Source organism: Cyanistes caeruleus, chromosome 16, assembly GCF_971803275.1.
Source record: "Cyanistes caeruleus chromosome 16, bCyaCae1.hap1.1, whole genome shotgun sequence".
In the NCBI taxonomy this organism is placed as follows: Eukaryota; Metazoa; Chordata; class Aves; order Passeriformes; family Paridae; genus Cyanistes; species Cyanistes caeruleus.
The window spans coordinates 11876254-11901894 of record NC_141716.1 but is presented as its reverse complement, the minus strand read 5'-3'; the positions used below and the strand labels follow the sequence as shown (position 1 = coordinate 11901894).

The 25641-nt window shown below is 57.9% G+C and overlaps 3 protein-coding genes across 4 annotated transcripts in view; 1 reads left to right on the top strand and 2 right to left on the bottom strand.

Moving 5' to 3' along the window:
• Positions 1 to 2714: 2714 nt before the first annotated feature.
• Positions 2715 to 8367, bottom strand: LOC147650197 (maestro heat-like repeat-containing protein family member 7). The gene is made up of 15 exons (XM_086853389.1): positions 7797 to 8367; positions 7430 to 7494; positions 7171 to 7320; positions 6849 to 6997; positions 6417 to 6564; positions 5983 to 6170; positions 5756 to 5893; positions 5370 to 5484; positions 5079 to 5216; positions 4713 to 4889; positions 4433 to 4588; positions 4180 to 4281; positions 3685 to 3787; positions 3365 to 3421; positions 2715 to 3073 (listed from the first exon to the last, which is right to left on the bottom strand). The coding sequence occupies exons 1-15, from the start codon at positions 7933 to 7935 to the stop codon at positions 2883 to 2885; spliced, it is 2016 nt and encodes a 671-aa protein (XP_086709515.1). The 5' UTR covers positions 7936 to 8367; the 3' UTR covers positions 2715 to 2882.
• Positions 8368 to 12137: 3770 nt separating this feature from the next.
• GSS (glutathione synthetase) lies at positions 12138 to 22649 on the top strand. Its single transcript, XM_086853388.1, has 13 exons — positions 12138 to 12222; positions 12697 to 12832; positions 13917 to 14062; positions 15288 to 15363; positions 16094 to 16233; positions 16345 to 16461; positions 16594 to 16674; positions 16951 to 17028; positions 18474 to 18540; positions 19133 to 19327; positions 19695 to 19776; positions 20138 to 20327; positions 21003 to 22649. The coding sequence occupies exons 2-13, from the start codon at positions 12704 to 12706 to the stop codon at positions 21124 to 21126; spliced, it is 1425 nt and encodes a 474-aa protein (XP_086709514.1). The 5' UTR covers positions 12138 to 12222; positions 12697 to 12703; the 3' UTR covers positions 21127 to 22649.
• Positions 22650 to 23079: 430 nt separating this feature from the next.
• The window catches only part of ACSS2 (acyl-CoA synthetase short chain family member 2), a 29496-nt gene continuing 26934 nt past the window's right edge, over positions 23080 to 25641 (bottom strand). For both annotated transcript variants that reach the window (XM_086853386.1, XM_086853387.1), the window contains 2 exons: positions 25325 to 25399; positions 23080 to 24826 (listed from right to left, as the gene is read on the bottom strand). In XM_086853386.1, coding sequence (XP_086709512.1) covers positions 24699 to 24826; positions 25325 to 25399 — 203 coding nt within the window. In that variant the 3' untranslated portion in view covers positions 23080 to 24698. The remainder of the gene's footprint in view (positions 24827 to 25324; positions 25400 to 25641) is intronic.

Sequence of the window (25641 nt, the reverse complement as noted above, 5' to 3'; positions counted from 1 at the left end):
CCCTAAAGCTGGGCAAGAAAACCGTAGTCCATGGTATAAAGGCCTATAGAGCAGGTATTTATTTATTTGATGCTGGGAGGGAGTGGCATAGCTTCAGCACAAACTCACTCCTCCATTCTTCACACAGTACTACCTTTTACACATTTTTTAACTTAATGTTCACATTATACTTTCCTAACCTTCATATTGCAACCTATTTCATAATCACATGCTAAATTTGTCGATTTCCAAACAATTCTTCATTCACATACCCTTTTACAAAGTAACTAATTCTGCATCTAGCTTTTTGCATAGCTGAAGCATTATCTCACTGCCTCAGCACCAGCGTGCCTGGTGTCCAGCCTAGTGTCAAACTAGGACACTGCAATAAAATGGAACAAGGCAGTGTTGGTACCTCCAACACAACAGTGGCAGTAGAAAGCAGGGCTGTTGTTATCTCAAGCCAACCATTTGTGTATCCACTGGAGTCACAGAAGCACCTGAGCATTTCTGCAGCTCATTTAGGATCCAACTGGGAGGCTCCAACCAAAGCAGCAGGGCTGCAGTTGATTTGTGCCCTGCGCTAGGAACATGTGAAGCCACGGATGGCTGCTGAGGAGACGGGGCTGTGATGCTCGCGTGCAGCCAAGAGAGCAAGAGCGGCACCTTTCCAGGGTGTGAAGGGGCTACAGAGAAGTGGGAGAGTGACTCTTTGTCAGGAACTGTAGTGACAGGACAAGGGGAAATGGGTTCCAATGGGGAATAGGAGTGGATTTGATGTTAGGAAAATATTCTTTGGTGTGAGGGGGGTGAGGCCCTGGCCAGGCTGTGCAGAGAGGCATTAAAGGACAGGCTGAACAGGGCCCTGAGCAACCTGGGGAGGTGGGAGGTTACTCAGGGCTGAACAAGAGGACCTATAGGGTCCCACCCAAGCCAAACCATTCCAGGATTCCATCATTCCAGGCCCTAATGGAAGTGGTCCCAGGACTCCTGTAACATCACTGCGCCAAGAGCTGTGATGTCTCAGCCCGTGTTCCAGGAGCAGAAACGCAAGCAGGGCAGGATCCCCTCGCTTGGCTTTTGTCTCTTGAACAATCTGAGCACGGGCAACGCAAAGCAGAGGAGGGCCAGAGCTTTTGGGGGCTCCAAGCCCTTAATATCAGCCCCTGCAGCTGCAAAAGCTGCTCCCCAGATGCTGGCTCCAGCAATTCCCAAGGCCATAAAGGCCTTCAGAGCCTGAATGTGGATTTTGCATCTGTGTAGCTTGGTGCCAGCTCTCAGCCCAGGAGTCCCTGTGGCTGCAGCAGGAAGGGTGGCAGGAGGTTTCCTGCCTGCTTTGCATTGCTGCAGGGGCTGCTCCTGTCAGAGCCCCCTCTCTGCTGGTGACAGCTTTGCTCTTGGGGACACCGCTCTGCAGCAGCCCAGGAACACGAGCGGTGCCCAGTGCCGGGAGCGCCACCAGTGGTTCCCCCCTGTGCACGGGGACCCCAGCCCCAGGGTGGCTGTGCCAGCACCCCCAGGGACCTCCAGCCTCAGGAACCCAGGGCAAGGGGAAACCACAGCTGTGCAAATGCTGCCTGTGCCCAAAGCAAATGCAAAGACAGACAGCCTGTGACAAACAAGGACAATTTATTTACACAACAGCACCACCACCACCAACGAACTACAAAATGTATTTATGTTATAAGAATCTTCATAGCAACAATCTATAAAATGTATTTACAATGAAAGGACCTCTATAGCAATTGCAATCTAAGAAATGTATTTACAGAAGAACCTAACTGCAGCCTATAGAACATATATACCGAAGGGACTGTGTCCATCATCTCTGTTATTCCTGCAAGAGAAGGAGGCATCTTGGCCACTCCAGCCCAGCCCTGAGGGCCGTTCCTGTGCACGCTCTGGTGCCGTTTCTGCTCTGTCCAGAGCCGCTTCAGCAGCAGCGACTCAGCAGCGCTGCTCGAGGAGACATCACCACCCTCCCCATGGAGGCAGAAGCTGTGCAGACACAGAGCTCTGTGTCAGGGGAGCCTCGGTCTCAGCACCGTGGCCTGGGCAGGCGCGGGGGCCCGGGCTGGCCGCCAGCCCTGCCTCTGCCCGCTGCCCTGGCAGCACCCAGTGGCTGTGCCCTGCCAGGGCCTCCTTGCCCTCCTTGTCCCCAGCCAGCCCAGCCTGGGCACCTCGGGGCTGCTGAGGCCCAGCCTCGAGGGCTTCTGCTGCAGGCATGGCAGTCTCTCAGGGGAAGCACCAGAGCAGCGGGTGACAGGAATAAGGCAACTGCCTGGGGGCTGCTCGTGGCCTCTGACACCCAATTTCCTCAGGGCTTCCACCACCCCGGCCCCTCTGCTCTCCCCCAGCCCGGCCAACCTGCCCGGCAGCGGCGCAGCCCCGATGGAGCTCCAGAGGAGCCGGATTGAGAGAGCCTCAGAGCCCTCAGCAATCCCGCCAGCAACCCACGGGCTGCAGGACACAGACGGCGCTTCCTGGCTGGGAGAAGCCTCGTGCCCATCTCCAGGCACCACAATCACAGCGATCCCCACAGCTCCAGCCCCTGCCCAGCTCCTCTGTGGGCAGCGTTAAGGCTTCAGCAGAACCACCCAAGGCCGAGGGCCTTCTGGCCATTTTCCCTTCCCCACTGCACGCCTGGGCAGCTTGCTGAGCACAAGCACCCTTTTCCCCTCTCCCCCTATGCCCTGCACACACTGGGCACCAGAGAAAGCACCTGAGACACTGGGTATGAGAACACATTCTATATTTCTATATATAATTCTATACCTAAATTCTATATATTTCTAATTCTATATTTCTATACTATAAAGAACAAAGAAGAAGGGAAAAAAAATCATCCTAAAGAAAAATCCTGCCCGGCTCAGATGGCCCCGGCAGACAGAGAGCCTCTCAATTCAGCTCTCCTCAGAGCTCCAGCAGCACAGCCAGCCACGGGCCCACAGACAAGGGCGGTTCTTGCGTGCCCTGCGGAATCCATCTTGCCACTTTTGCAAGATGGAGCCTTGAGCTGCCCGGAGGACAAAGGCTGTTTCTAGAGCCAGACTTCTGATGGCAGGGCTGATGTCCTGTGCCTTGTCATCAAGGGCTGCAAGAGAGAGCAACAGAGGCACGGTCAGATCTGGATCTGCAGGGACCTGAGGAGAGCCCCGTGCAAGGGCCAACCCAGGTGGCTCTGGCCATGGCCAGGAGGGAGCAGGGACCAAAGGGATCAGCCCAAAGCCACTGGACACTATTGGCACTCGTGCCCCTGAAATCTCTGTGTGTGCCCTGGCCACACCAGGCCTGGTCCGCACAGGGAGCAGAGCCCTGGGCAGCCGGGGCAGGGATTGCAGCTCCCCTTGGCAGCCGGGGCTGGCAGCCCGTTGCCCTCACTCACCCTGACAGATGCTCTGGAGCTCTCGTTTGTTCCCCCGGAGGTGCTGCCCGGCCATCCCTGGGAACACAGAGCCTGTCAGGGTCCCAGCAGCACAGCTCCCTGCCAGCGGCGCTGCCAGCCCTGGGGCCACACGGCCTCCTGCCCCGGCAGGGCTCAGCCCCGGCCCTTGCCGCATCCTGACTCAGCCCAAGGGCCCGGCTGCCAGAGGCCGGCAGCAGCAGCCCCGAGGGCAGCCGGGGCTCCAGGGCCGGGGCAGCAGCCGGGGCTGGGGCCGAGCTGCGGCGGGGCAGGGAGGGAGCCCAGCCCGGTTCGTGGCTCACCAATGAACCTGATGGCCGCCGCTCGCAGGGACTCCTGCGGGCTGTCCAGGTACAGCAGGGCCCGGTGCAGGTGCTCAGCCGCTCGGCTCCTGTCCTGTGCCAGCTGCAGAGAGCGGCGGGAGGGAAGGGTTGGTGCGGGCTCTGCCCCTCGGCCGGGCACTGCTGCCTGCGGCCAGCCCCGGCCTCCCGTGCCCGCCCAGCCCTGAGGCACCGGGCAGCAGCCGCTGGCGCCGGGCTCTGGAGGGGGCAGAGGGCCGGGGGCTGCCCGGGGAGCCGCGGTGCTGCCCTGCCCGACAGAGCAGCTGTGCCGGGGCTCCATGGGCACACGGCTCGGGGCCACAGGGGGCTGGAGTAGAGCCTGCGGGGCCCAGGGAAGGGAGCAGCGTGTGGGGCACAGGCTGGCGGCCCTGGGTGCGGCACTGGGCAGGGCACAGCTGCCAGCCGCACACACTGAGCTTCTCCAGCCTGGGGCTGGGGCTTCCAGCCCGCCCTTACCAGGCCCTCGCCGAACCTCCAGGTCTGATCCACCCGCAGCATCTGCTGGAGATCCTTCCTCTTCAGGAATCGGGCGGAACAGAGCAGCGTTTCCCGGGAGGCCTGGAGAGCAGCAGAGACCCAGAGATGGCACCAGGGCACAGGACCCACGTCCCTGGGCCAAGACCAGGAGGGAGCTGCAGCCTGCGAGGCAGCAGAGCAGGAGGCAGCCGAGTGCCCTGCCAGGGAGCCACGGCAGCTGCCGAGTCCTCACATCAACCACGCGCTGGTTCTCGTCGTGGCAGTGCAAGGAGAGTGGGAGCAGGCTCTGCTGCACGTGGGACTTCAGGGCCTTTTTTCCCTCCTTTGGTAGAAAATCCATCATCTCTCGAAAGATGAACATGGAGCACAGCTGCACCTGGCTATCGTCCTGTACGAAAGGAAGAAATAAAGACCTCAGCATCAGCTGCTTCAGGCCCACCTGGGCACAGGCCTGCAAATGCCCAGGGCACAGTGCCCAGGCAGCAGCCATGGCTGGAGACACAGAGCCTTACATTGTCAAAGAGCGGCAGGAGCGCCTCAGCCAGCTGCAGGCCGAGGGGGATGGTTATCGGGCCACCATTGTAGAGGAACAAACGGCTGAGGAGAGCGATGCTCATCCCAAGCACATGTCTGTCATTTTCCCCCAGGAGCTCCACGAGCCTTTCATGCAGGCCCCACATTCTTTTGGCCTGTGTGGAACACAAGTGTGTGAAATGCCACCCTGCTGCCACAGGGCCCAGAGGCCAAAGGCCTGGGGCAGGAGGCAAGAGGCAGGAGGCAGGAGAGCTGGCAGCAGCTGCCTCAGTGCCCAAAGGCCAACCAAGCGCAAGCCACTGCCTTCCCCAGCCCCACGCCGGCAGCCGCTGCCCCCTTCTCACCATGGAGGAATTCTTGCCGAGCACCACAAGGCCTCTGAGTGCCAAGCGACGCCTCTCCCTGCACTCGCTCTGCAGTTTGTTTGATGCGATCTCCAGGACGCTGTCACGGTATTCACTCGAGTCCAGGCACTCCAACATCTGAAGGGCACAGGCCGGTGATGGGGCAGCAGCGCACAGGGCTGGGCCCAGGCAGCAGCACAGGGCGTGGGCACCGTCCCGGGCGGCTGCGGCACCGAGAGGGCAGAGAGCTGGGAGACAGCTCAGCGAGACAGCGCTGCCCTTCAGGCTCACCTCCACAAGGAACGCCATGGCGGCCAAATCCCCGCGTGCCGTGTCTTTGCTGAGCAGCCCGAGCAGGTAGAATGCAATCGCAGTACACAAGGGTAGGGACACGTGACGCATTGCTCTGACGGGAGGAAAAAGGAACCAAGACCCTGAGCCAGCGGGACAAACCTCTCCATGGACTGACTCCCAGGAGGAGCGTGGCCCTTCTCCACCACCCTGCAAGGGGACCTGGGGTCCTTTGGGGGCCAAGCTGCTCTTGGGCACCCTCCTCTCCCTGGCTTATGCAGTGTCCTTGGCCATCCCTTGGTGACAAGGCCCTCTGGCCCCTGACCACGGGGACTGTGTGGGGCACCCCAGGCACGGGGCACAAACGCTGTTTGGGGGCAGCTCACCTGGCCAGCACACCCACAGCACAGTGGTGCGTGCCAGCACACAGCAGCGTGTCCCAGCCACACTCGTCTTCCACTGCCGCCACCACATCCTCATAGTGCAGTCGGCAGAGCAGGGCCTTCAGGGTCTGCACTGCAAACCTGTGTGCACAGCAAAGCCCAGGTGATGCTGGGAGCACGGGCTCCTGCCCTGGGGACATGGCAGGGACAGGAGGACTGGCATGGAGCACCTGTTGGGGCTGATGGCAAGGCCGTGTTGCTGCTGGCATCTCTTCCAGAAAGTATCGACCTTCTCTGGCAGATCCAATGTGCTGAAGAGCACTTGCAAGAGCAGATGCACCAAGAGACGGGGGAAATACACTGTCACTGCATGTGGGACACAGGGCAGCTGGAGCATCTTCCATATCACCACAGTTGCCTGCGAAGGACAGAGCAGCCCGAGTCAGTGCTCAGTGCCCAGGTGTCCATGTGGCAGGGCCCGAGCGTGGCAGGGAGAGGCCAGTGGAGATGTAGGGACAGCAGCCGGCCTGGTGGCCCTGGAGCTGCTCCTAGGCCAGGTTGGAGCCCAGTGCCTGAGGCAGGGAGATGCCATGGGAGGAGGGAGGATGGAGACCTGAGGGAGAGGTGACCTTGGGGTGAGCAAAGGTCAGCTGCAGAAACTCACAGCCAGGGCCAGGACAGCCGTGTGGTCCCCGTCGGAGGTGCACATGCTGAGCTCTGGCCAGGTGCCCAGCACATCCAGGAGTATCAGCATGGCCGGCTCTGCAGCCCTGCACGAGCACATGATGCTCTTCCACATGGTGGTAGCAGCTCTGTGGGGACAGAGTTCTGTGTCAGGGGGGTCTGGGACACATCACCGTGGCCTGGGCAGCAGCAGGGAGCTGAGCTGGCTGCCAGCCCTGCCTCTGCCCACTGGATCTCTGTGGCAGCCCAGCCCTGTGGGGACTGGCCCCTGAGGGCAGCAGGCTCGGGGGCTGCTGTGCCAGGGCTGACAAAGGGAGGAGCCACAAGGCCCTGGAATCCTCTGTTTGTCAGACACCTGAGCCAAGCTGTGCAGGGGGATGCCCTGAGCCCTCTGGGCACGTGGGCCCTGTACCTGTCACACCATGGGGCCACACGCAGGAGAGCCATCACCACGTCAGCAGGCTGTGCCTCTGTCAGATCCAGAAGGGGCCTGTACAGATTGTACTCGGGAAACTCATTAGCCTTGAGCCACTGGTGGATGAACCTCACCATGGGGAGCACCTGGAGAAGGCACAGGGAAACTTGGAAAGTTGCCAGCAGGAGTAATGTGCCCAGCTTCCCAGAGAAGTGCTTCCCTTCCCACCGCACTGCCACGGCCTCAAAGGCTCGCAGTGAGCAGCTGGCGTGGCCAAGCAATTCCTGGGAGGATCGAAGCCAGGCCACAGGCTGCTTACTTGCTTTGGACTGGAAGGACCCTCCTCCACAAGCATGTCCAGCAGGGCAGCACTGGTCTTGGTTTTGAAGATGGGAGAGTATGCTCTGACCACAGTGCCCATGGCACTGGTCTCTTCCTCCCGAATTCTCTTCATGAATTTGCAAATCATCTGCAGCAGAAGGGCAAGAAATGAGGGACACTGCATGGAGTGCTCCAAGCGTGGTGCTGGGCTGAGCAGGGACAGCAGGCCCAGCCCAGGGGGGGATGGCTGCAGGTACCTGCGCTGTTGCGCGGAAGAGGCCACGGCTGCGTTCCTGCTCTCGAGTGCGCTCCATGGCTGCTCCTGGCAAAGAGCGAGCGCAGCTTGAGCTGAGGGGCTGCGGGAGAGGCCGGAGAACACAGCCCAGCCCTGCACTCCCCAGGCAGGGACAGCCCCGGGATGCCCCAGGGCACAGAGTACAGCTCCAGGGTGTCTGCCCCAGCCCCACTTCTGTCCTGTCCATGGGCGTGTCCCCAGGGGATGGGATGGGATGGGATGGGATGGGATGGGATGGGATGGGATGGGATGGGATGGGATGGGATGGGATGGGATGGAATGGGATGGGACAAGGCCAAGCTGGCTGCAGGCCCAGGTCTGCCGCTCACCCTCCTGAGGTGGCTGGAATTGCTCCAGCTCTCCAGGCTGCTGTGCTGGGGCAGTCCCAGGGCCTTCTTTCTCCTCCTTCCCCCAGGTCAGCTTGGGGACACTCGGAGATCTCTGCTCAACATCACTGCCTGGATTCATGGCTACTCGCAGCAGAGGTGGCTCAGAAAAGGTCTGAGTTGGCAAGTCCTGCAGCTGTGCCTGGAAGGCACCTGCAGGAGTGAAGTCTTGGCAAGGCTGCAGGACAGCCAGTCCTGCACTTGGGTCTCAGGGGCTCGTGCCACAAGGACAGGAGACTCGTCGTCAAGGACCGCGGTGAGGAAATGCCACGGTCTGGGCTCGAGCACACCTGAGAAGTGTGGTGCTTCACCTCACCAGAAGTGAAGCCTCGGGAAGGCCGCAGGTCACCGAGTGCTGTGGTCTGGCCTCGAGGTGACCTGCAGGAGTAACGCCTCAGAAAGGCTCTGGGTCAGCAAGGAGTGAGTGCGCCGTGCGGGGGCTCCTCACAGCACCACTCTGTCCCGTCCTGCCCTGTCACGTGCACCAGGCACTGTGGTGTGGCTGTGTCACCGCCAACACTAATGTCACCCCATGTCACAAAGGGCCCTTGGACACCCTGTCCCGTTCCATTCCACGGTTACCATGCTGCACCGTGTCACCAAGGGCCGTTGCACACGCTGCCCCCTGCCCTGGGGCTCTACCCAGCTCAGCCAAAGTGGCCCAGCTTGGAAGCAATGCCTTGGCCCAAGTGTCTCAGACAGCCCAACAGGATCTTTAGGAACAGCTCAAACCATCAGCAAAGGCTGCCCTGCTCTGTGGGCTCAGGGCAGCAGAAGGAGCCCCCTGGGCTGCCGAGGCAGCCGTGGCGGGAAGGGCGCGGGGCCCTCCACAGAAGCTGTCACGGCCTCCTTGGGACATGTCCCGCCTGGTGGCCATCCTAAACGTGGCGGTGTGACACAGACCAGGAACGTGTGGGCCAGGGCCCGAGTGCTGTTCTGACCCCACTGAAATCAGCAGGGGTGTCAGAATCCTTGCCAAAGCAGGCCTGCCACCCCCCGAGCCCTGGCAGCGCTGGTGCCCATCTCCTGCCCCAGAGACCTGTGCCCTGGGGGGGCTTCTGTGCACGGGGACCCCAGCGCCAGGGTGGCTGTGCCAGCACCCCCAGGGACCTCCAGCCTCAGGAACCCAGGGCAAGGGGAAACCACAGCTGTGCAAATGCTGCCTATGCCCAAAGCAAAGGCAAAGACACATAGCCTGAGACAAACAAGGACAATTTATTTATAGAAGAGAAGTAAAAACAATAAACTTTTTTGCATGATAAAAATCATTATAACAAGCTATAGAATCTAGCTATGCATATTTACAGATGGGTATAATAAATAATCTTCAAAATGTATTTACATAAGACCCAATGAAATAACAATCTTCAAAACATTATTTACAGAAGGCTCAATGAAATAACAATATTAATAACATATTTACAGGAAGCTATCAAAGAACAACATATAAAACGTGTACAAAACAAAGATTTCTGCAGCCATAATCTCTGTTATTCCTGCAAGAGAGGAGGCATCATGGCCCCTCCAGCCCAGCCCTGAGGGCTGTTCCCTGTGCCCCCAGGCTGGCACACACTGGCACAGCGGGACTCTGCCACCAGCACTGAGCCCAGCTGGGGTGGGAGCCAGGCCCCAGGCGCTGGCACGGGGCTTGCGTGGGACAAAGCAAGTGCAGGGCAGGACAGGGGTGGTGCTTGTGCCACCACAATCCAGGAACCCCCTGGGCAGCACCGTGTCCCTGAGCGGGGCCACCCAGCCCAGCCCCAGCCTGGCAGCAGGGGACCCACTCTGCCTGTGGGCAGGGCATGGCCAGCACCTGCCTGTCCTGTGCTGGGCTCGGTCTTCATCCCAGGATCATGGGCTCCTCCTCGACTTGTTCACCATTTCCATCTCCTCAGTGTCATCCTCCATATCAACCTCCAGCTCCTCAACAAACTCTTCAACATCCACCTCCATCATTTCTTCATCATCTACCAACATATCTACTTCTATTTCTTCTTGATCTCTGTCAGACTCTGTGAGGCAGCCCGATCTCACGGTGGGGTCCCTGTCCCACACCATCCCCACAGAGCTCCAGCCTGCCTGGGCAGTCAGGGGGTGCCCCCTCCCTGGAATGGCACTGTGCCTTCACTGGGACAGGAGTGCACATCCTGCTGGGATTTGTGCTTCAGTCCAGACAGCAGGAAAATTCCAGAAGGCAGGAACAGCTCAGGACTGATGGGCACATCAGGGAGCAGGTGACAAATGAGCACTGGTAGCAGGTGAAGGGCATGCTGTGCTCATTTCCAGCTGCTGGCAGTGCCATCTGGAGCACTCTGAATTATGAATGCCATCTGATACCACCAGAATTCCAGGGCTGCTCTGCAGTGGTGGATAGGGATCGTAGAATGATCAAATCCTTGAATGATTTCACTTGGAAGGGTCCTAAAGATCATCTCATTCCAACCTAAGCAACCTCCCACCAGACCAGGTTGCTCAGGCCCCACCAAAGCTGGCCTTGAATGTTCCCAGGGACGGGGCATCCACAGCCTGTGCCAGGGCCCAGCAGCCTCACAGGAAACAATTTCCTCCCATCATCAAATCTGAACCTACTCTCTCTCAGTTTGATCCCATTCCCCCTTGTCCTGTCACTGCAGTTCCTGACAAAGATCCCTCTCCCACTTCCCTGTAGCCTTTTCACAGACTGGGAAGGTGCTCGGAGCTCTCCACGCAACCTTCTCCAGCCTCAACAGCCCCAACTTTCTCAGCCTTTCCCCATAGGGAAGCTCCCCTCAGGAACTTTGTGGCCTCCTCTGGAGCTCCAAAGTTCCACGTCCTGCTGGGCCCCCAGAGCTGCAGGCAGCCCTGCAGGGGGGTGTGCTGAGGTGGAGGAGAGAGGCAGGGTCCCCTGGCTGCCCACGCTGCGGGGTGAGCCTGGCACACGGGGGGCTCTGGGTGCCAGGGCACAGGGCTGGTTCCTGTTGGGATGCAGATGTGAGCCTGGTGTCCAGCTCTTGCTCTCTTGGCTGCACGTGAGCATCACAGCCCCATCTCCTCAGCAGCCATCCATGGCTTCAAGTGTTCCTAGCGCAGGGCACAAATCAACTGCAGCCCTGCTGCTTTGGTTGGAGCCTCCCAGTTCTGTCCTAAATGAGCTGTGAAAATGCTCAGGTCATGCTGTTATTTCAGTGGATACACAAATATTTGCCTTGTGATGACAACAAATCTTGTTTCTTTTTACACTGTTGTGTTGGAGGTACCAACACAGGGTTGTTCCTTTTCATTACACCTACTCAAAGTTAGGACTGATAGTTCCTTTGTATATTGAAACAAAAAAGTAGAAAGGACCTGCTTGGGTTTGATTTATTTACATCTAAATTTTGCTTGTTCCTAATAGAAAATGAAGCCTCTCGATTTCCCACACTGTCATTTCAAGCCCTGTTGCTGGGAAATGAACGTTCTACAGGTACATGAAAGGGTTCTGAGATCTGCCCTTTCCCGGGTGTCCCCAGGTGAGGAGGCCCACACTTGGCTCTGTGTGACAGGAGGACAGAGAGCAATCCTGTCCCCTGAGGAACCGCGGCAGCGCACATCCAGCCACAGGGCCAGGAAAATCTCAGCTTGTGTTTTCTCCCAGGGCAGAAGCTGGGAGCACCTCGCTGCCCTGGCCATCAGGGACATGCCCCGGGGACACCCGGGAGCGCTCCCCAGCTCCAGGGGACATCAGGGATGGGCTGAGGTTCCCTCCCTCAGCCCCTTCCCAGGCCCTGCCTGCAGCGCAGCAAAGCCGTGTGGGTGAGGAGAGGGGTAAGAAACGGGAAACGTGAACAGATTTCAAATTCCTTTCACTTCCTAAGGCAGGCCTGCGCTTCCTGCGTGCTGCCCTGCCTGCCAGGGGTGAATTTCAGCTCCCGGGAGGGCAGCAGATAACGCAGCCCCGGCAGGGGAAGGTGCCCTCAGGGAAGTGCGGATGGCTGAAGCTGGAAAGGGCCTCTGCGGGCTCTGCGCCAGCCGTTCCCATCGCTCTGGGCCCCACGCAGCCCGGGCATGCAGCGATCGGATCCCACAAGCTGCAGCCCCAGACGCGGGCGAGCAGCCCCAGGCTTCCAGTCGCCCCCTCAATGTCGCGACATGACGTCACGCACCCCGTGACACAGCCCAGCGCGTGCGCTCTGAGCGCTCCCGACGCGGCTCCTCCCCCTCCCGCCCCCGGCTCGCGGCATCGCGCACGAGCGGAGTTTTTCCTACGCTGATTGGTTTATTCAGCTGCCAATCTTCTTAGGGGCGGGGCGAGGGGCGCAGGCCGGCCAATCACGGGGCGGTCCGCAGTGTCCGCACCGAGCGGCCGGAGCGGGTCCGGGCGGCGGAACGGGCGCGCCGGGAAGGACCGGGGGTGTGTGGGGAGCTGGGGCCGGACAGGGACACAGGGCTCGGGGGTCTGCGGGGAGCTGGGGCCGGACAGGGACACAGGGCTCGGGGGTCTGTGGGGAGCTGGGGCCGGACAGGGACACAGGGCTCGGGGGTCTGTGGGGAGCTGGGGCCGGACAGGGACACAGGGCTCGGGGGTCTGCGGGGAGCTGGGGCCGGACAGGGACACAGGGCTCGGGGGTCTGTGGGGAGCTGGGGCCGGACAGGGACACAGGGCTCGGGGGTCAGCGGTGTGCCAAAGGCTGCGGCTCGGGAAGCGGGGAGCGGGTACCAGGGAGGGGCCGGGGGTCAGGGCGCACTGATGGGCTGGGGGCCGGGGACCGGCGAGGGGACAGGGAGCGGGGGTCAGGGTACAGGGGCCGGGGACAGGGGCTGGGGCCCGGCGGGCCCGGCTGGGGCTGTGGACGGGCGCTGCTGAGCTCGCTGTGCTGTGCCGCAGCGCTGCCATGGCCGCGGGCTGGCAGGACGTGCTGCGGGACGCGGTGGCCGTGCGGGACGCGGCGGCGGTGGCGGTGGACGCGGCGCTGCTGGCGGGGGTGCTGATGCGGACCGGGGAGCAGCCCCACGCCTCGGATGTGAGTGCACAGCGCCGGGAGGAGCCGCTGCCCTGCCGGGGGTCCCTGAGCCCTTCGCCGGGAGCGGCTCCTCGAGGGACAGCCTGCGCTGTCCCTTCGCTGGGGCTGCGGCTCACAGCCCATCCCGATGGGACAGCCCTGCCGTACAGACTCCTTTTTCCAAGGAGAGGGATGGATCTGGGACGGTTTAGGAAGTTGCCTGTTGTGGTGCTGGGAGTTAATCCCTTTCCCAGCCTCTCATCACCCATATGAACCTTTGAACCAGAGGAGAGCCTCACGGAGGGGCCTCTGCTTTTGGCATGTTCCCAGCTACAGTCAGCCTTTGTCCCATAGCTGGGGTGAGGTGACATGGGTGGAGGTGGCTGGTGGGTGAGATTTGCCTCTGGGCGATCCCTGGTGAATGGCTGGGGTGGGAGGCTCAGCCTGTTGGAGCAGAATGCCATGAGGGGTCTCAGGGGAAGAATACCCCTGTGCAGGAGGGGTGGGACACCATTGGGGAAGGTCGCTGAGGAGCCTGGGGGCGAACAGGCAGCTGGCACAAGGGGTACAAGGAGAGAGGTCTTCACCATGGCACCGCTGATTGATGTCAGCTCAGGGCTCTGAGTGATCTCAAAGGGTGAGAGGAAGAGGGAGCCTTGGGGGAGACACCAAACACACTGCCAGTGTCCCTTGTTTCATGTACAAATGCAGGGGAATTGGAAACTTCTCTACAGTGTAATGTATGGACTTTGAGTGTGACCCTATGCCTGAGATGTGGGATGAGCCAAGGCTCTGGAGTCACTGAGCAGGGATCAAAACAAGTATCTGACAGCCAGAACCCAGGACTGGCAAATTGATCTTTTCTCTGTCCCTGAGAAGTTCTGGAGGCAGTGCTGTCCAGTTCACATGGACACGGGGGGAGGCACTCAGCCCAGCCCAGGCGCTGGAGCAGCAGTGCCCAGGTGGTTCATAGAGGAGAACCCTGCAAAGTTATGTGCCCACAGGGCTGGGGGTGGCTTCAGCCTTCAGACAAGCAGAGGAAGCACCTCCTCAGCTCCTCTTCAGCTGCCCAGACCTGACTCCTGTGCTGCATCCCTGCTTGCAGGTGGTGAATTACGCGCCCTTCACGCTGCTCCCGTCCGCAGTGCCACGGACCTTGTTTGAACAAGCCTACGCTGTCCAGCAGGATTTTAACCTGCTGGTGGATGCTGTCAGTCAAAACAAAGAATTCCTGGAGCAAACTCTGGCCAGGTAATGCTTTTGCATGTTGCATTTTAATGAAATATTTGAAATGTAAAGCCTTTATCACCTTTCTGGCATCCCTACCTTTCTGAGGTCTTCTTGGGCCCCAGAAAACATCTGGCCAAGACCTGATTCCCTGCAATGATCTTCAACTTTGCCACTTTTTCAGGCTTGTGAATTCATACTTTCGGCCCCTGGGCCTCAAATGCAAATCACTGGAGTCTTTGAGTCCTGGATTTAGGAGTCTCTTTTAGTCTTATTCTGCATCTGCCTGTGCCTGTCCAGTAACCACCTGGTTAACCACTGCTGCAGCAGTGATGAAAAGGAGGTGTCTGTTCTGTTTCCACACTCTCCATCCCCTCTTTCCCAGCCACAAGCTCTGGACTGTCCAGCTCAGGCTGCTGGGTTCTGCTGAGTTTATCTGTGGCTGTTGCCCTGGGCTGGAGTGACCATCCCTGACTTTGTCACTCATAATTGTGGGGCTGATGCTTCCACAAATCCCTCTTCCCTTCCCACTGCCTGTTCTGTGCTGCCTGTGCACATGCTGCTGCCTCTGGCACTGGGACAGAGCAGAGGAGGCTGTTTTCCAGCATCCTTTTGTTTTGTTAAAGCCTGGCCCCTTGGAGCTGCTCCAATGCTTGTGCCTGTTGCAGAGCTGGCTGCAGCCAGAGCTTGTGGGGACATGTTTGTACCTGTGGTTAAAAAATGCAGCACCTGGGGCTTGTGCTCAGGTGCCTGCCCTGTGCCAGGGCAGCTCCCTGGAGGTGCTGCTCAGGGATCTGGGGCCCTGAGGAGAAGCCAGATCTACTCTAGCAGGGCCACAGTGTGTGGGATTTGGAGCCTGACAGGACAGGGGGATCAGATGAAGCTTGTGAAGCTTCTCTGAACTGCGTGTGCAGGCACAGAGAGACCTGTGGCTTCTTCCCTGAACCTGGAGAATTCTGCTGCATTTCTTTGCCTTTACTTGTCCCATCTCTGCCCTGCCAGTGAGTCACCTCTGCACAGGAGGGCCTTTTGTTGAATGGCTGTGCTTGGCAAACTGGGTTTGTGTTGTGGTTTTGCACTGAGCATTCATGGGTAGGTTTTTGACAGTGCTACAGCACTTGGTTGAGCCCCAGCCCTGCTCTTTGTGCTGGAGAATGCCCCTGTTAAGGGCTTTTTCTGCAGAAGAAATTATTTTCTTGTTCCTCTGTGACAGCAGCAGGGGGCTGATGTGGTCTGTGTTTCTCTCTAGCACCATCAAGGTAGACGACTTCACAGCTCGGCTCTTCAGAATCTACATGCAGGTTTTGGAGGAAGGCTTGGCTCAGGTACCTTGGCAGGGGATCCCAGTTGTCTGTGCCCCTTGGCATTGTGGTGGGGCTGCCTGGGCTCTGGCAGCAAGCTTTGGCACTGTGGACTCTGAGCTGTCCCAGGCTGGTCACTCCCTGCGCTGCAATGTCTTGTCTCAGCTGGCGAGCCCAGGACCTTGCCCTGTTGAACAGCTGAGCTCTTTGGCTGGTGCTGCTGGAAGCAGCCTGGCCTGGAGAAGGAGGATCTCATGTGGTTTGTCCTCTGGGAGCCTCAGAGTGGGCAGGAGCTGCACCAGCCAGGCCATCCCTGCAGAAGCTCCTTTACTCTCAGGAGTGTTGGGAACTCCTCTGGAGCTCTGGGAGGGCTGTGGGCCCTGGGCAGGGGGCTTTTATCAAACTGAGGGTGACAGGACAAGAGGGAATGGCTTCAAACTGACACTGAATAGGTTTAGATGAGATATTAGGAAATTTACTGTGCAGGTGGTGAGGTGCTGGCACAGGTTGCCCAGAGAAGCTGTGGCTGTCCCATCCCTGAAAATAGTCAAGGCCAGGTTGGACAGGGCTTGGAGCAACTTGGTCTAGTGGAAGGTGTCCCTGCCCACTGCAAGATGAGATGGTTTTTAAAGGCCCTTCCAACCCAAACCATTCTGGGATTCTCTGACTGGATCTGCCTGGGGAGGATTTTGAAGCAAGGTCATCAAAGGATTTGCAGTTAAAGGCAACAGGAGCTCCCCTCCCTGTGTTCCAGACTGTGTTTTTGGGCATCAACCGCTCGGATTACATGTTTGACTGTGGGCTGGATGGCGCAGCAGCTCTGAGGCAGATAGAAATAAACACCATTGCTGCCAGCTTCGCGGGGCTCACCTCCCGCACCGCCGACGTCCACAGGTGAGGAGCACCTCTGGCAGCAGCTGCACTGCATGGCCCCTGCCCTCTCCAAGCTGCTCCCTTGCTCCAGCTGGGCATGGATATGGCATTTACAGCGTTTGTGTTCCACAGGTTGGTGTTGCAAGTGCTGGGAAAGACCGAGGAGGCGTCACACCTGCTGCCCAACAACCCAGCGAAGGGGCTGGCCTTGGGGATTGCCAAAGCCTGGGAGCTCTACGGGTCCCCAAGGTAAGGACAGAGGAGGAGAACATGAACAGGAGCAGTGCAGGGAGCCTGAATCACAGAGAGGGAGAGCTGGTGATCCAGCTAGGAGCATGTGGAGTGTTTATGGGTTTAATGAGTCCTTGGTGTCTCTTCCAGGGCTGTGGTGATGTTTCTGGTGGAAGAAGTCCAGAGGAATATTTTTGATCAGCGTTGTATAGAAAATGAGCTTTGGAACAGGTAAAATTTGAATTTTCCTGGGATGGGAAAGGAAGGAGATGGATCAGTTTCTGGTATGGAAAGCTGAGCAAACCACTGGCAGATCATAGGAAACATAGGATGGGTTCCTAAACAGGGAGGTTTTTGGGCTGTAGGATTTCTGTGGCTCCATAGCACAAAGCCTGAAGCTATTTGTGAAGGAACCTACAGACCCTCCTTGCTGCAGCCACCGATTCCACGTGTGATTTGCACGAGTACCTGTGCCCAGGCTGGTGACTGTCACACTCCTCTTGGCAGGAATATTGGCGTGGTCAGGAAGCGGTTCCGGGACGTGTTTGAGCAGGGCTCCCTGGATGCCAGCAGGAGGCTGTATGTGTGAGTATGAGCCAAGGTGCGCATTCCCGCCGGCTCCGGGGCACACGGGGCTGCCAGTGGGAGCTTGCAGCCAAAGCTGAGTGTAAGTAGTGACTGTCTGAGCTGCAGGCTGCTGCTTCCTCTTGGAGCTGAGGTGGTTTTGTGTTCACACAGACACACATCAGTCCCTCCTTCCTTCAGGCTTCAGCCTTCATTGCTCTGTTGGATCTTTACGTCCTCCACAAAGGTCTGCTCTGAGCAGCCCTGGCTATTCCACAGAGCCATTTCCTGTTTACTGTTCATGTGCTGCTCTGCCAGTGGGAGCTGGGCTGGGTTGTTAGTGCTGGAGGAGGAAGCATTCCATGTCCTTTGGGGATCTCTCGAGTTTGAACTCACTGTGTCTTGCCTGCTCCCTGTGGAGACCAGGACGGGAGGATCACAGACTCCCAGTTTGTCCCAAGAGTGACGCTTGTCCTATTTCCAGGTAATGTTCTGGGAGCTGTATGAGCCTAAGGGAACATGTGGTTTCATGACAGTGATTTTTCGGTAGTGAGGCTGATTTTATCATGGTTTGACCTTTGGAGTCTGTGCTGTGTTTAATTAATGAATATATTTATCATGGCTGGATAATTGAAGGGAGAGTTGTGTTTCCTCCTGAGCATCCTCCTCTGTCACGGCTGGATGCCTCCTGTCTGCCTGACAGCAGCTCCCAGACCAAGTGCACAGTTTTGAGGCCAAAGTTTGGGCTGTTCTGCCAGCCCAGCCCTGGCAGGCTGGTTTGGTGCCTCTCAGGTTGTTGAGTCCTACCTTGAGTTGCCACAGGAGAACCTTGTTCCCTCCAGCTTCAAGAATCACAGAATCACAGAGCTGTTAAGGTTGGAAAAGACCTCTGAGATCGAGTTCAACCTATAACCCAGCACCACTGAACATGTCCTCCAGGTGCCACAGCCTCACATCTTCAAGGCCCTCCACTGCCCGTTGCCACCTGTCCTAGTACTTGATCACCCTTTCACTGAAGAGGTTTTCCCTAATCTCGAGTCTAAACCTCTCCTGGCCCAGCCTGAGGCCGTTCCCTCTCCTCCTGTGGCTGTTCCCTGGGAGCAGAGCCCGACCCCCCCGGCTGTCCCCTCCTGGCAGGGATTGTGCAGAGCCAGAAGGGCCCCCTGAGCCTCCTTTGCTCCAGGCTGAGCCCTCCAGGCCAGTGTGGGGTAAAAGCTGTTTAAAATGAAGTGCTTACCTGTCTGCTGAGCTGGGTGTCAGAATTACTGAGTCTTTGGTTAGAGCACAGGCTGGGTGCCAGCTCCTCGTGTCTTGGGACAGGCCAAGCTGTGGTTCAGTGGAGAGGAGCCAGGCAGAAGCAGGAAAGCCAGAGGCCAAGGAGAAGGGGCAGGGGCTGTGATTTCCCCCACTTTGTGCTGGGAGGGGGCAGGGCCTGGCCTGGCTTTCCATTCTGGTTTCCATTCCAGGGACGGCCAGGAGGTTGCAGTGGTGTATTACAGAGAGGGCTACGTGCCCCAGGTCTACGACCAGCAGGTCAGTACCCCCCTCCCTGCCCCAGAAACCAGCAGCTGGGCAATGCCCAGGGAGCTCGAAATAATCCCAGGGGCAGCTGCCCTGTCGGGGTGGGGTCAGTCCTGCCTGGTGTGGCTGAGAGCTCTGAAGCTCTCAGAGATCATGTGGTGACCCTGCAGTAAGAAACATGGGTGGCTTTCTTCTCCTGGGGGTGATCCCTTAGTGCAGCACTGAATTGCTTCGGTACAAGAGGGGTTAACACAGGTATGAACACCTGCTTAAAGGTTTCAGACTTGGTCTGCAGATCTGTGCTCTCAGCACGATCGGGCTGCAGGTAATAACAGCACAGAGCAGAGCTAGCTGCTGTCTGGAGGTGGCAGCACTGCACAAGCTGGGGAAGGAGCAGGCAGTGGCTTCGTTTGACCGTGCTGCTCCCAGAGGTGGTGGGAAATTCATGTCTGCTTTTCTCCGGAGTGCTACTCCCACCCCCTGTCCCTGCCAGCAGGCAGGGAGGAGACAAACCATATGTCGATAACTGCACAGAAAAGAGCAGAGCAAACCTTTTGTGTGTTTTTTTAATCCTCACGGGGTGGTTGCTCCTTCGCTGCCTCAGAACTGGGAGGCGCGGCTGCTGCTGGAGCGGTCCCGGGCGGTGAAGTGTCCCGACATTGCCACGCAGCTGGCGGGCACCAAGAAGGTGCAGCAGGAGCTCAGCAGGCCGGGGACACTGGAGAAGCTGCTGCCTGGCCGCCCCGAGGCCATCGCTCGCATCAGAGCCACCTTTGCAGGACTCTACTCCCTGGACCAGGTGAGTGGGAGCGGGGCTGGAGAGGGAATGGACGTGCACAGCTGTGCCCTTGGGTTGAGAAGAGAGGGCTTTGTTGTGGTCCTTGGGGAATTTGATGCCTCTGCTCAGAGGGATCTATCTGCTGAGGAGCCCCTACTGCTCCCTGATGCTTTGCTGTTGGCAGAAGGCATCATTTAGGTTGGAAAAGCCCTCCAGGATCATATAATCCAATCTTTGACCAAACACCACATTACCAACTAGACACTGAGTGCCACGTCCCCTCACACTCCAGGGGTGGTGACTCCACCCAGCTCATTCCAGTGTAAAACCACCCTGTCAATGAAGAAATTATTCCTGATGTCCACCTGTTTCCATCCTTTCCTTCCAGGGTGAAGAAGGTGACAAAATAGCTGCCACAGCCATCGCTGACCCCGACCGCTTTGTGCTGAAGCCTCAGCGTGAAGGTGGAGGTATGAGCTGGGCTGTGGAGGTGTGAGCTGGGCTGTGGAGGTGTGAGCTGGGTTGGGGCCCTGGGGGTTCCATTGTGCTTTGTGATGTATTTGGGACAGGCAGGAGCTCTGTACCAGCTCCTGGTCTTGTGCTGAGGGATGAAGGGTGCCTTGTGACTACTCATGGCCAGGGGGACTGGTCCTGCCACTAAGGCAGTGCTGCTCCTGGAGGAGCTCCCAAGGCTCTGGTGCTGGGTGTGGAGAGCCCAGGCAGCACCTGGGGAGACAAAGGCTGGGTTATTTGGGCTGCCAGGGCCACATGGCTGGGGCCAGAGGCTTCTGCTATCCTGGAAGGGCTTGATGTGCTGGTTTTGTTTGCCAGGGAACAACCTCTATGGTGAAGAGCTCAGGGAGGTTCTGGAGAAGATCAAAGACAGCCCTGAGAGAACCTCCTACATCTTGATGGATAAGATCAAACCCCAGCCAGCACTGAATTACTTGCTGAGGGCTCACAGTCCCCTCCAAATGTCCAAGTGCATCTCTGAGCTCGGGATCTTTGGTGTCTATGTGAGGTGAGGAATGTGCTTGTGTTCCAGGGAGTTCCCTGCTCCTGATGCAGGAGTGTTTTGCCCTCTGTGCTGCCCAAGCACAGCCACAGGACAGATGTCTGAGGACGTGCAGGTGCAGGGGACAGATGTGACCGTTCGGTCTGTGCCCCTGGCAGCAGCTCTGAGTACGTGTGCACACGCTGAGCTGCTGCTCTGAACCTGCTGCCAAACGAGCTGCTGGAAAACCACAGGGCTCGTGCTGGCACTTACTGCTGTAATGAGATCTTGGGATTGATGTGTCTCATCCCTGATTTCTGGGAGCACTTCTTGGCTGCTGGATGCAGCCACATGTGTGGCTTTTCTGAAGCCCTGGTGATCTCTGTAATACCTGAAGGCCTAATGCCTGTTCAACCCTTAGAGGAGCTGCTTTTGTTTAAAACCCTCATAGGCCATGTTCCCCTAGGGTATAAATGAAAGTCCTTTTCACACAGTTTTGGGAACAGAGGTGCTCTGGCAGCGTTCAGCCCCTGGCACTGCCCATTTGCAGAAGGGCCAGTGCAGCCACCACTGCAGGACCCCACCGTTAGCCCTGGGGCCCTGCCCTGCCCCGTGTGCTGGCAGGGAAGGTGCATCCTGCTTCCCCAGAGAAATGCCACGAGCTCTGTGCTCTGCAGGGCTCAGTTTGCCTCTCCTTTGCAGGCAGGGCCAGGAGCTGGTGCTGAACCAGGCCGCCGGTCACCTCCTGCGCACCAAGGCCATCGAGCACGCGGACGGCGGCGTGGCAGCCGGGGTGGCCGTGCTGGACACACCGTACCTGGTGTGAGGAGCCACGGCCCCACCCTCCTCTCTCTGCTGCCTGAAGAGCTGATCTGCCCCAGGGATTTCTCCTTAGGGTGTGCTTGCTGAGGTCTGACGTGCTGGAGGCTGTGAGGAGGGACTGTGTGATGCAACTGCTCAAAGGTGCCAGCCCCAGCTGCTTCTGGTGATTCCTCCACCAGGAAGAAGAATTCCCTTGCTCTGCCTGCTCAGGGGGCCCTGCCCTGGGCGTAGCCCAGCTGTGATTTCCAGGACTGCAGGGTTCTTCTGGATGTTCCCTTGGGCCTGGCCTGGGGGCATGGGGACACAGAGCAAAGGGTCAAAGTGCCACACCAGGCCTTTGTGCTGCTCCTTGATGCTGCGTGATCTCTGGAGATACACACAGCCTAAGGAATGAGAGGAGAAAGGTGGATGGGCAAGTATCAGCCTTTATCTTCATCCAGTGCCTCAGTGGTCACCAGCTTAAAGAGGAGAGCCCAGCTCCACTCACCATGGCCCCTCCAGCCCTCCTTCCTGTGCTGCTGCTGTCCTCATTTCTCTTTTCCGCTGTTCCTGAGGATCCTCAGGGTTCCTGCACCAGGCACAGCTGCTCTGGGTAATCTGCCCAAGGGCCTCTTGCTTCCTTTTGCTTTGCCCTAGTCCTGTGTTATTGGACTGGGTGCTCATCCCAAACAATGCCTCTGTGCCACACAGGGCAGGCAGCAGTGCAGGGTCCAGGGCAGGCTCCTGCTGCCTCCTGCAGCCCTGTCCAACAGATCTCCACAGGCTGGTGTGAGAATCCCTCAGAAATGGAGGCAGCTCCCATGGCAGCAGTGAACTGGAACCGGCTGTGTGTTGATAAATGCCAAATCACCCTGGGTTTGTGCCAGTGCATCCCACTGCAAACCACTGAGCGTCCTCCTGTCAGGGAGCACCAGCCTTGGGAATGGTCCTGCTGGGACTGGGAGCTCTGTGGTGAGGAAGCAAAGGAATTGCAGGGGAGGCTGAGCAGCACAGCCCCAGCTCCGAGCACCTTACTGTGGGACCAGCACCAGCAGGTGGGGAGATGTGGCTCCCTCTGGGTTTCACGGATCAGTGGGAACAGCACAGCAGTGGAGGAGTGTGGGCTGTCCTGCACAAGGTCTTCTGCCTCTTCCTCCAGCCCCCTTTCCTCATCAGCCCTAAAAGCTGCACCTTTCTGGCAGTGAAGAGCCCAGGCAGCCTCAGCCCAGCCCTGTCAGTTACACAGAACCAGCACAAAAGCAGAATTCCTGCAGAATGGATGTGCTGAGTGGCAGAACCAGCACAAAAAGCAGAATTCCTGCAGAATGGATGTGCTGAGTGCCAGAAGCAGCACAAAGGCAGAACTCCTGCAGAATGGATGTGCTGAGTGACAGCCCTGCTGGCTCTTTGCTGCTGCGGCATCAATCACCAATCAGTCACCTGGGAAACTGCTCCATTCTTCAAGTGTGACTGAAACTGGGATTCCTGGGTGTTTTGTTGGGGGATTGATTACCCCAAGCCAGAGATTAAAAGGAATGTGCAATCTGACTGTGCTGTTTGTGCCAAGTTTGTGTGAGCCCAGGGGCACACCTGGCCAGGTGTGCAGAGATCCATGGCTGTGTCTGGAAGGGGACCAGGCCCAAGGTGGAGGTGAGGCAGCCCTGAGCTGTGCTGACAGCCCTGAGCCTCTTCACCCACCTCCCTGGCACCAGTGCTGCATGAAGGAGGTGGTGTCACACCATCTTGTGCTTTCCATGGGCCTTGGAGCAGCACTGGCTGGAGCCCAGAGAGAAACTGAGGCACAGCCAGCACAGTAAATCCCAGTCCATGGAAAAACATCATGCTGGCAGGAACCTGCCCTTCCCCATCCCAAAAGCCAGTCCTGGTTTCTGGCATGGCCAGGCCAACTGCACTGAGCACCCTGGACTCAACAGCACACAAGCACCTCCCACCCACACACACTCCACACCTATTTCCATTTTATTTTCTTGAATTTTATTCCATTTTGCATTAAATTCTCGCTGTTTTCCAGCCAAAATGACATAGCTGACAAAGAGTAACAGGAGGAACAATGATGTAGGAATCCTTGTCACCAAGGTGGCACAATCCAGTGGTTCAGAGCTGTGGGGACACATGGGATGCAGGCAGGCACCGAGGTTACAGGTGACACAAGTGCTGTGCCAGTGAGAGCAGCAGGTAACAAGTGAGATTTGGGACTTGGCCAACAGCCCACCAGAGCACCCCAACCCAGAGGCAGCTGCCCCTCCTTCCCAGCCCCAAATCAGCTCAGGTTGCAGGTAATCCCTGTCCACTGGCACTCCCCAGAACAGCTGTTGCAGCAAGTTTTAAAGCCCAATTCTCCTTTGGTTTAAGTGCAAAATCAAACAGTTCACATGCAGGTTTCACAGAGACATTGCAAAGGAGGTATCAGCCCCAGCTCAGCTCTGGCTGAAGTTCAATGTCCTTCACTGGAGGAAGGATGGCTTTGGCAGGACCCTGGTGGTGGTCAGGCTCTTGGGGAAAAGGTTTGGGGGCCTTTAGCTCTCATCATCCTTAAGCCGTGTCAGATTTAAGCAAACATTGACTTTAAACATCTCCCACCGTTTTTCCTGATGAGGTGATGTGTAGGGCTCCCACAGCCCTGCCTGCCTTGGTTTCTCTGCTGTAGCAGTGGTCATGGTGCCATGGGAAGGTGCCTCTGCCTGGCTCCACTTCCCCCCCCATCCTTTGGCGTCACAGCTCCCAGTCCTCCCCCAGGACACAAAAGGAGGATCCAGCTGCTCCAGCTCTGGTTCAGCTGTGAGCTGGTGGCAGCAGGGCTGGAGGAGCCGGGGCTCCATGGGACATGTCACACCAAGGCCTTTCCCTTCCTGGCTCCCTGCAGTGTCCCTGGCCAGTGAAGGACCCTGGACTGGGGACAACGCACCAGCTGGCACAACACAGTGGGGAAGCAACAGATCTTCGTATCAGATTGCCCACAAAAACCTGTTTATAGCCCAGAACTCCCTGGAGCCTTGGCCCTTGCCCTGAAAGCTCTGGGAAGCTGTGGATGCAGGATGAGCACAGCTGTGCAGTGATGATGTGGTTGCTGCAGTGCTCCTGCAGCTTGCAGCACTCCAAGGACAGAAGGAAGCTCAGCTGCCCCGTGGGCAGTGGTGGATGCCCCTCCCAGGCCTGCCTGCATTGAGTAACTCCAGCACCACTTCCCCTCCAACCCCCAAAGCTCCTTCCCACTGTGCACAAGGTGCCAGGGCCCCTCCAGGACATAAAGTAAAATTAACACCCTCATCCCCCCCGCCACCCCCCCACCCCCAAATTAAATTAAAATCAAGAACGAGGTGCTGAAAAGGGAGGAGGATGAGTCCCTCTGTGCACCAGGCCGACCCTCAGATGTGTGACATCCATCTGGAACACGACAGACACCTCATCCAGGGCATGGACACTGCCTCTCAAGAGCCAGACTCTCCTCATTCCTATGATTGGTACATTCAATTCAACAGGTGAAGGTTTCCTCCCCGGGCAGGCAGTGGCTGTTGGAGGGACCTGTGCACCAGGTGCCACTGCCACTGTTCTGCTCAGCAGGGACACGTCCTGCTGCTACTGGTTAGTGTCACATCTGCCATTGAAAAGGTGTTTGATGATGCCTGGGTCTGCCAAGGTGGAGATGTCCCCCAGATCTTGGTCATTTTTGGCAATCTTCCTTAATATCCGTCTGGTGATCTTTCCTGTAATGACAGCCAAGGGAAGCAGGGGTCAGAATCCCAGAATGGTCTGGGTTGGAAGAGACCTTAAAGATCATCTCTTTCCAACCCCCTGCCATGCACAGGGGCACACCTTCCACCATCCCAGGCTGCTCCAAGCCCTGGCCAACCTGGCCTTGGATATTTCAGGGATCCAGGGGCAGCCCCAGCTTCTCTGGGCACCCTGTGCCAGGGCCTGCCCACCCTCACAGGGAACAATTCCTTCTTTGTCTGCCATCCACCAATTTAAAGCCATCACTCCTTGTCCATCATTATCTGTCCATATAACAAGTCCCTCTCCCCAGGAGTCAGGATCTCTTCAGCATCCTCAGCAGAAGTGGGAAGTACCAGACCTGTGCATCCTGCTCACCCTGAGCTTGCACCTCCCCTAATCTGAGCAGCCCTGGACAAAGCAGGGCAGGCTGATCAACTTCCACTGGTAGGAAGTGTCCAGAACTCCCCAGCACCATCCCTGGAGCTCACCTGAACGGGTTTTGGGCAGGCTGGGGGCATGCTGGATGTAATCAGGTGTTGCTATGGGCCCGATTTTTTCTCTGACTGAAAAAAAAAAGAGATTTTCATTGTAAGGACAAGGAGAAGCCACACATCCTTTCCAGTCAGGATAGAAGGTTAAGACACAGAGCCCAGCTGCTGGACACCTGGCAGGGCTGCTGCACCTGAGCCTCCACACAGTGGGAAGGGACAGCAGGACCTGCAATGCCAACAGGGCCATAAGCACATCTCCCCAACAGTGAGAGCACTCCTTCTTTCATTCCATCCATCTTCCAGAGACCTCCCTA

Bases quoted from the DNA above. Each gene is read 5' to 3' on its own strand.
- LOC147650197 (XM_086853389.1), bottom strand. From the start codon at position 7,935: ATGAATCCAGGCAGTGATGTTGAGCAGAGATCTCCGAGTGTCCCCAAG. The intron at 4,890-5,078 runs GTGAGAAGGGGG...TGTTCCACACAG, and splicing joins TCGGCAAGAATTCCTCCATG to GCCAAAAGAATGTGGGGCCT. The intron at 4,589-4,712 runs GTAAGGCTCTGT...CCTTTCGTACAG, and splicing joins TCCTGCCGCTCTTTGACAAT to GACGATAGCCAGGTGCAGCT.
- GSS (XM_086853388.1), top strand. From the start codon at position 12,704: ATGGCCGCGGGCTGGCAGGACGTGCTGCGGGACGCGGTGGCCGTGCGG. The intron at 16,462-16,593 runs GTAAGGACAGAG...TGTCTCTTCCAG, and splicing joins GAGCTCTACGGGTCCCCAAG to GGCTGTGGTGATGTTTCTGG. The intron at 17,029-18,473 runs GTGAGTATGAGC...TTTCCATTCCAG, and splicing joins GCCAGCAGGAGGCTGTATGT to GGACGGCCAGGAGGTTGCAG.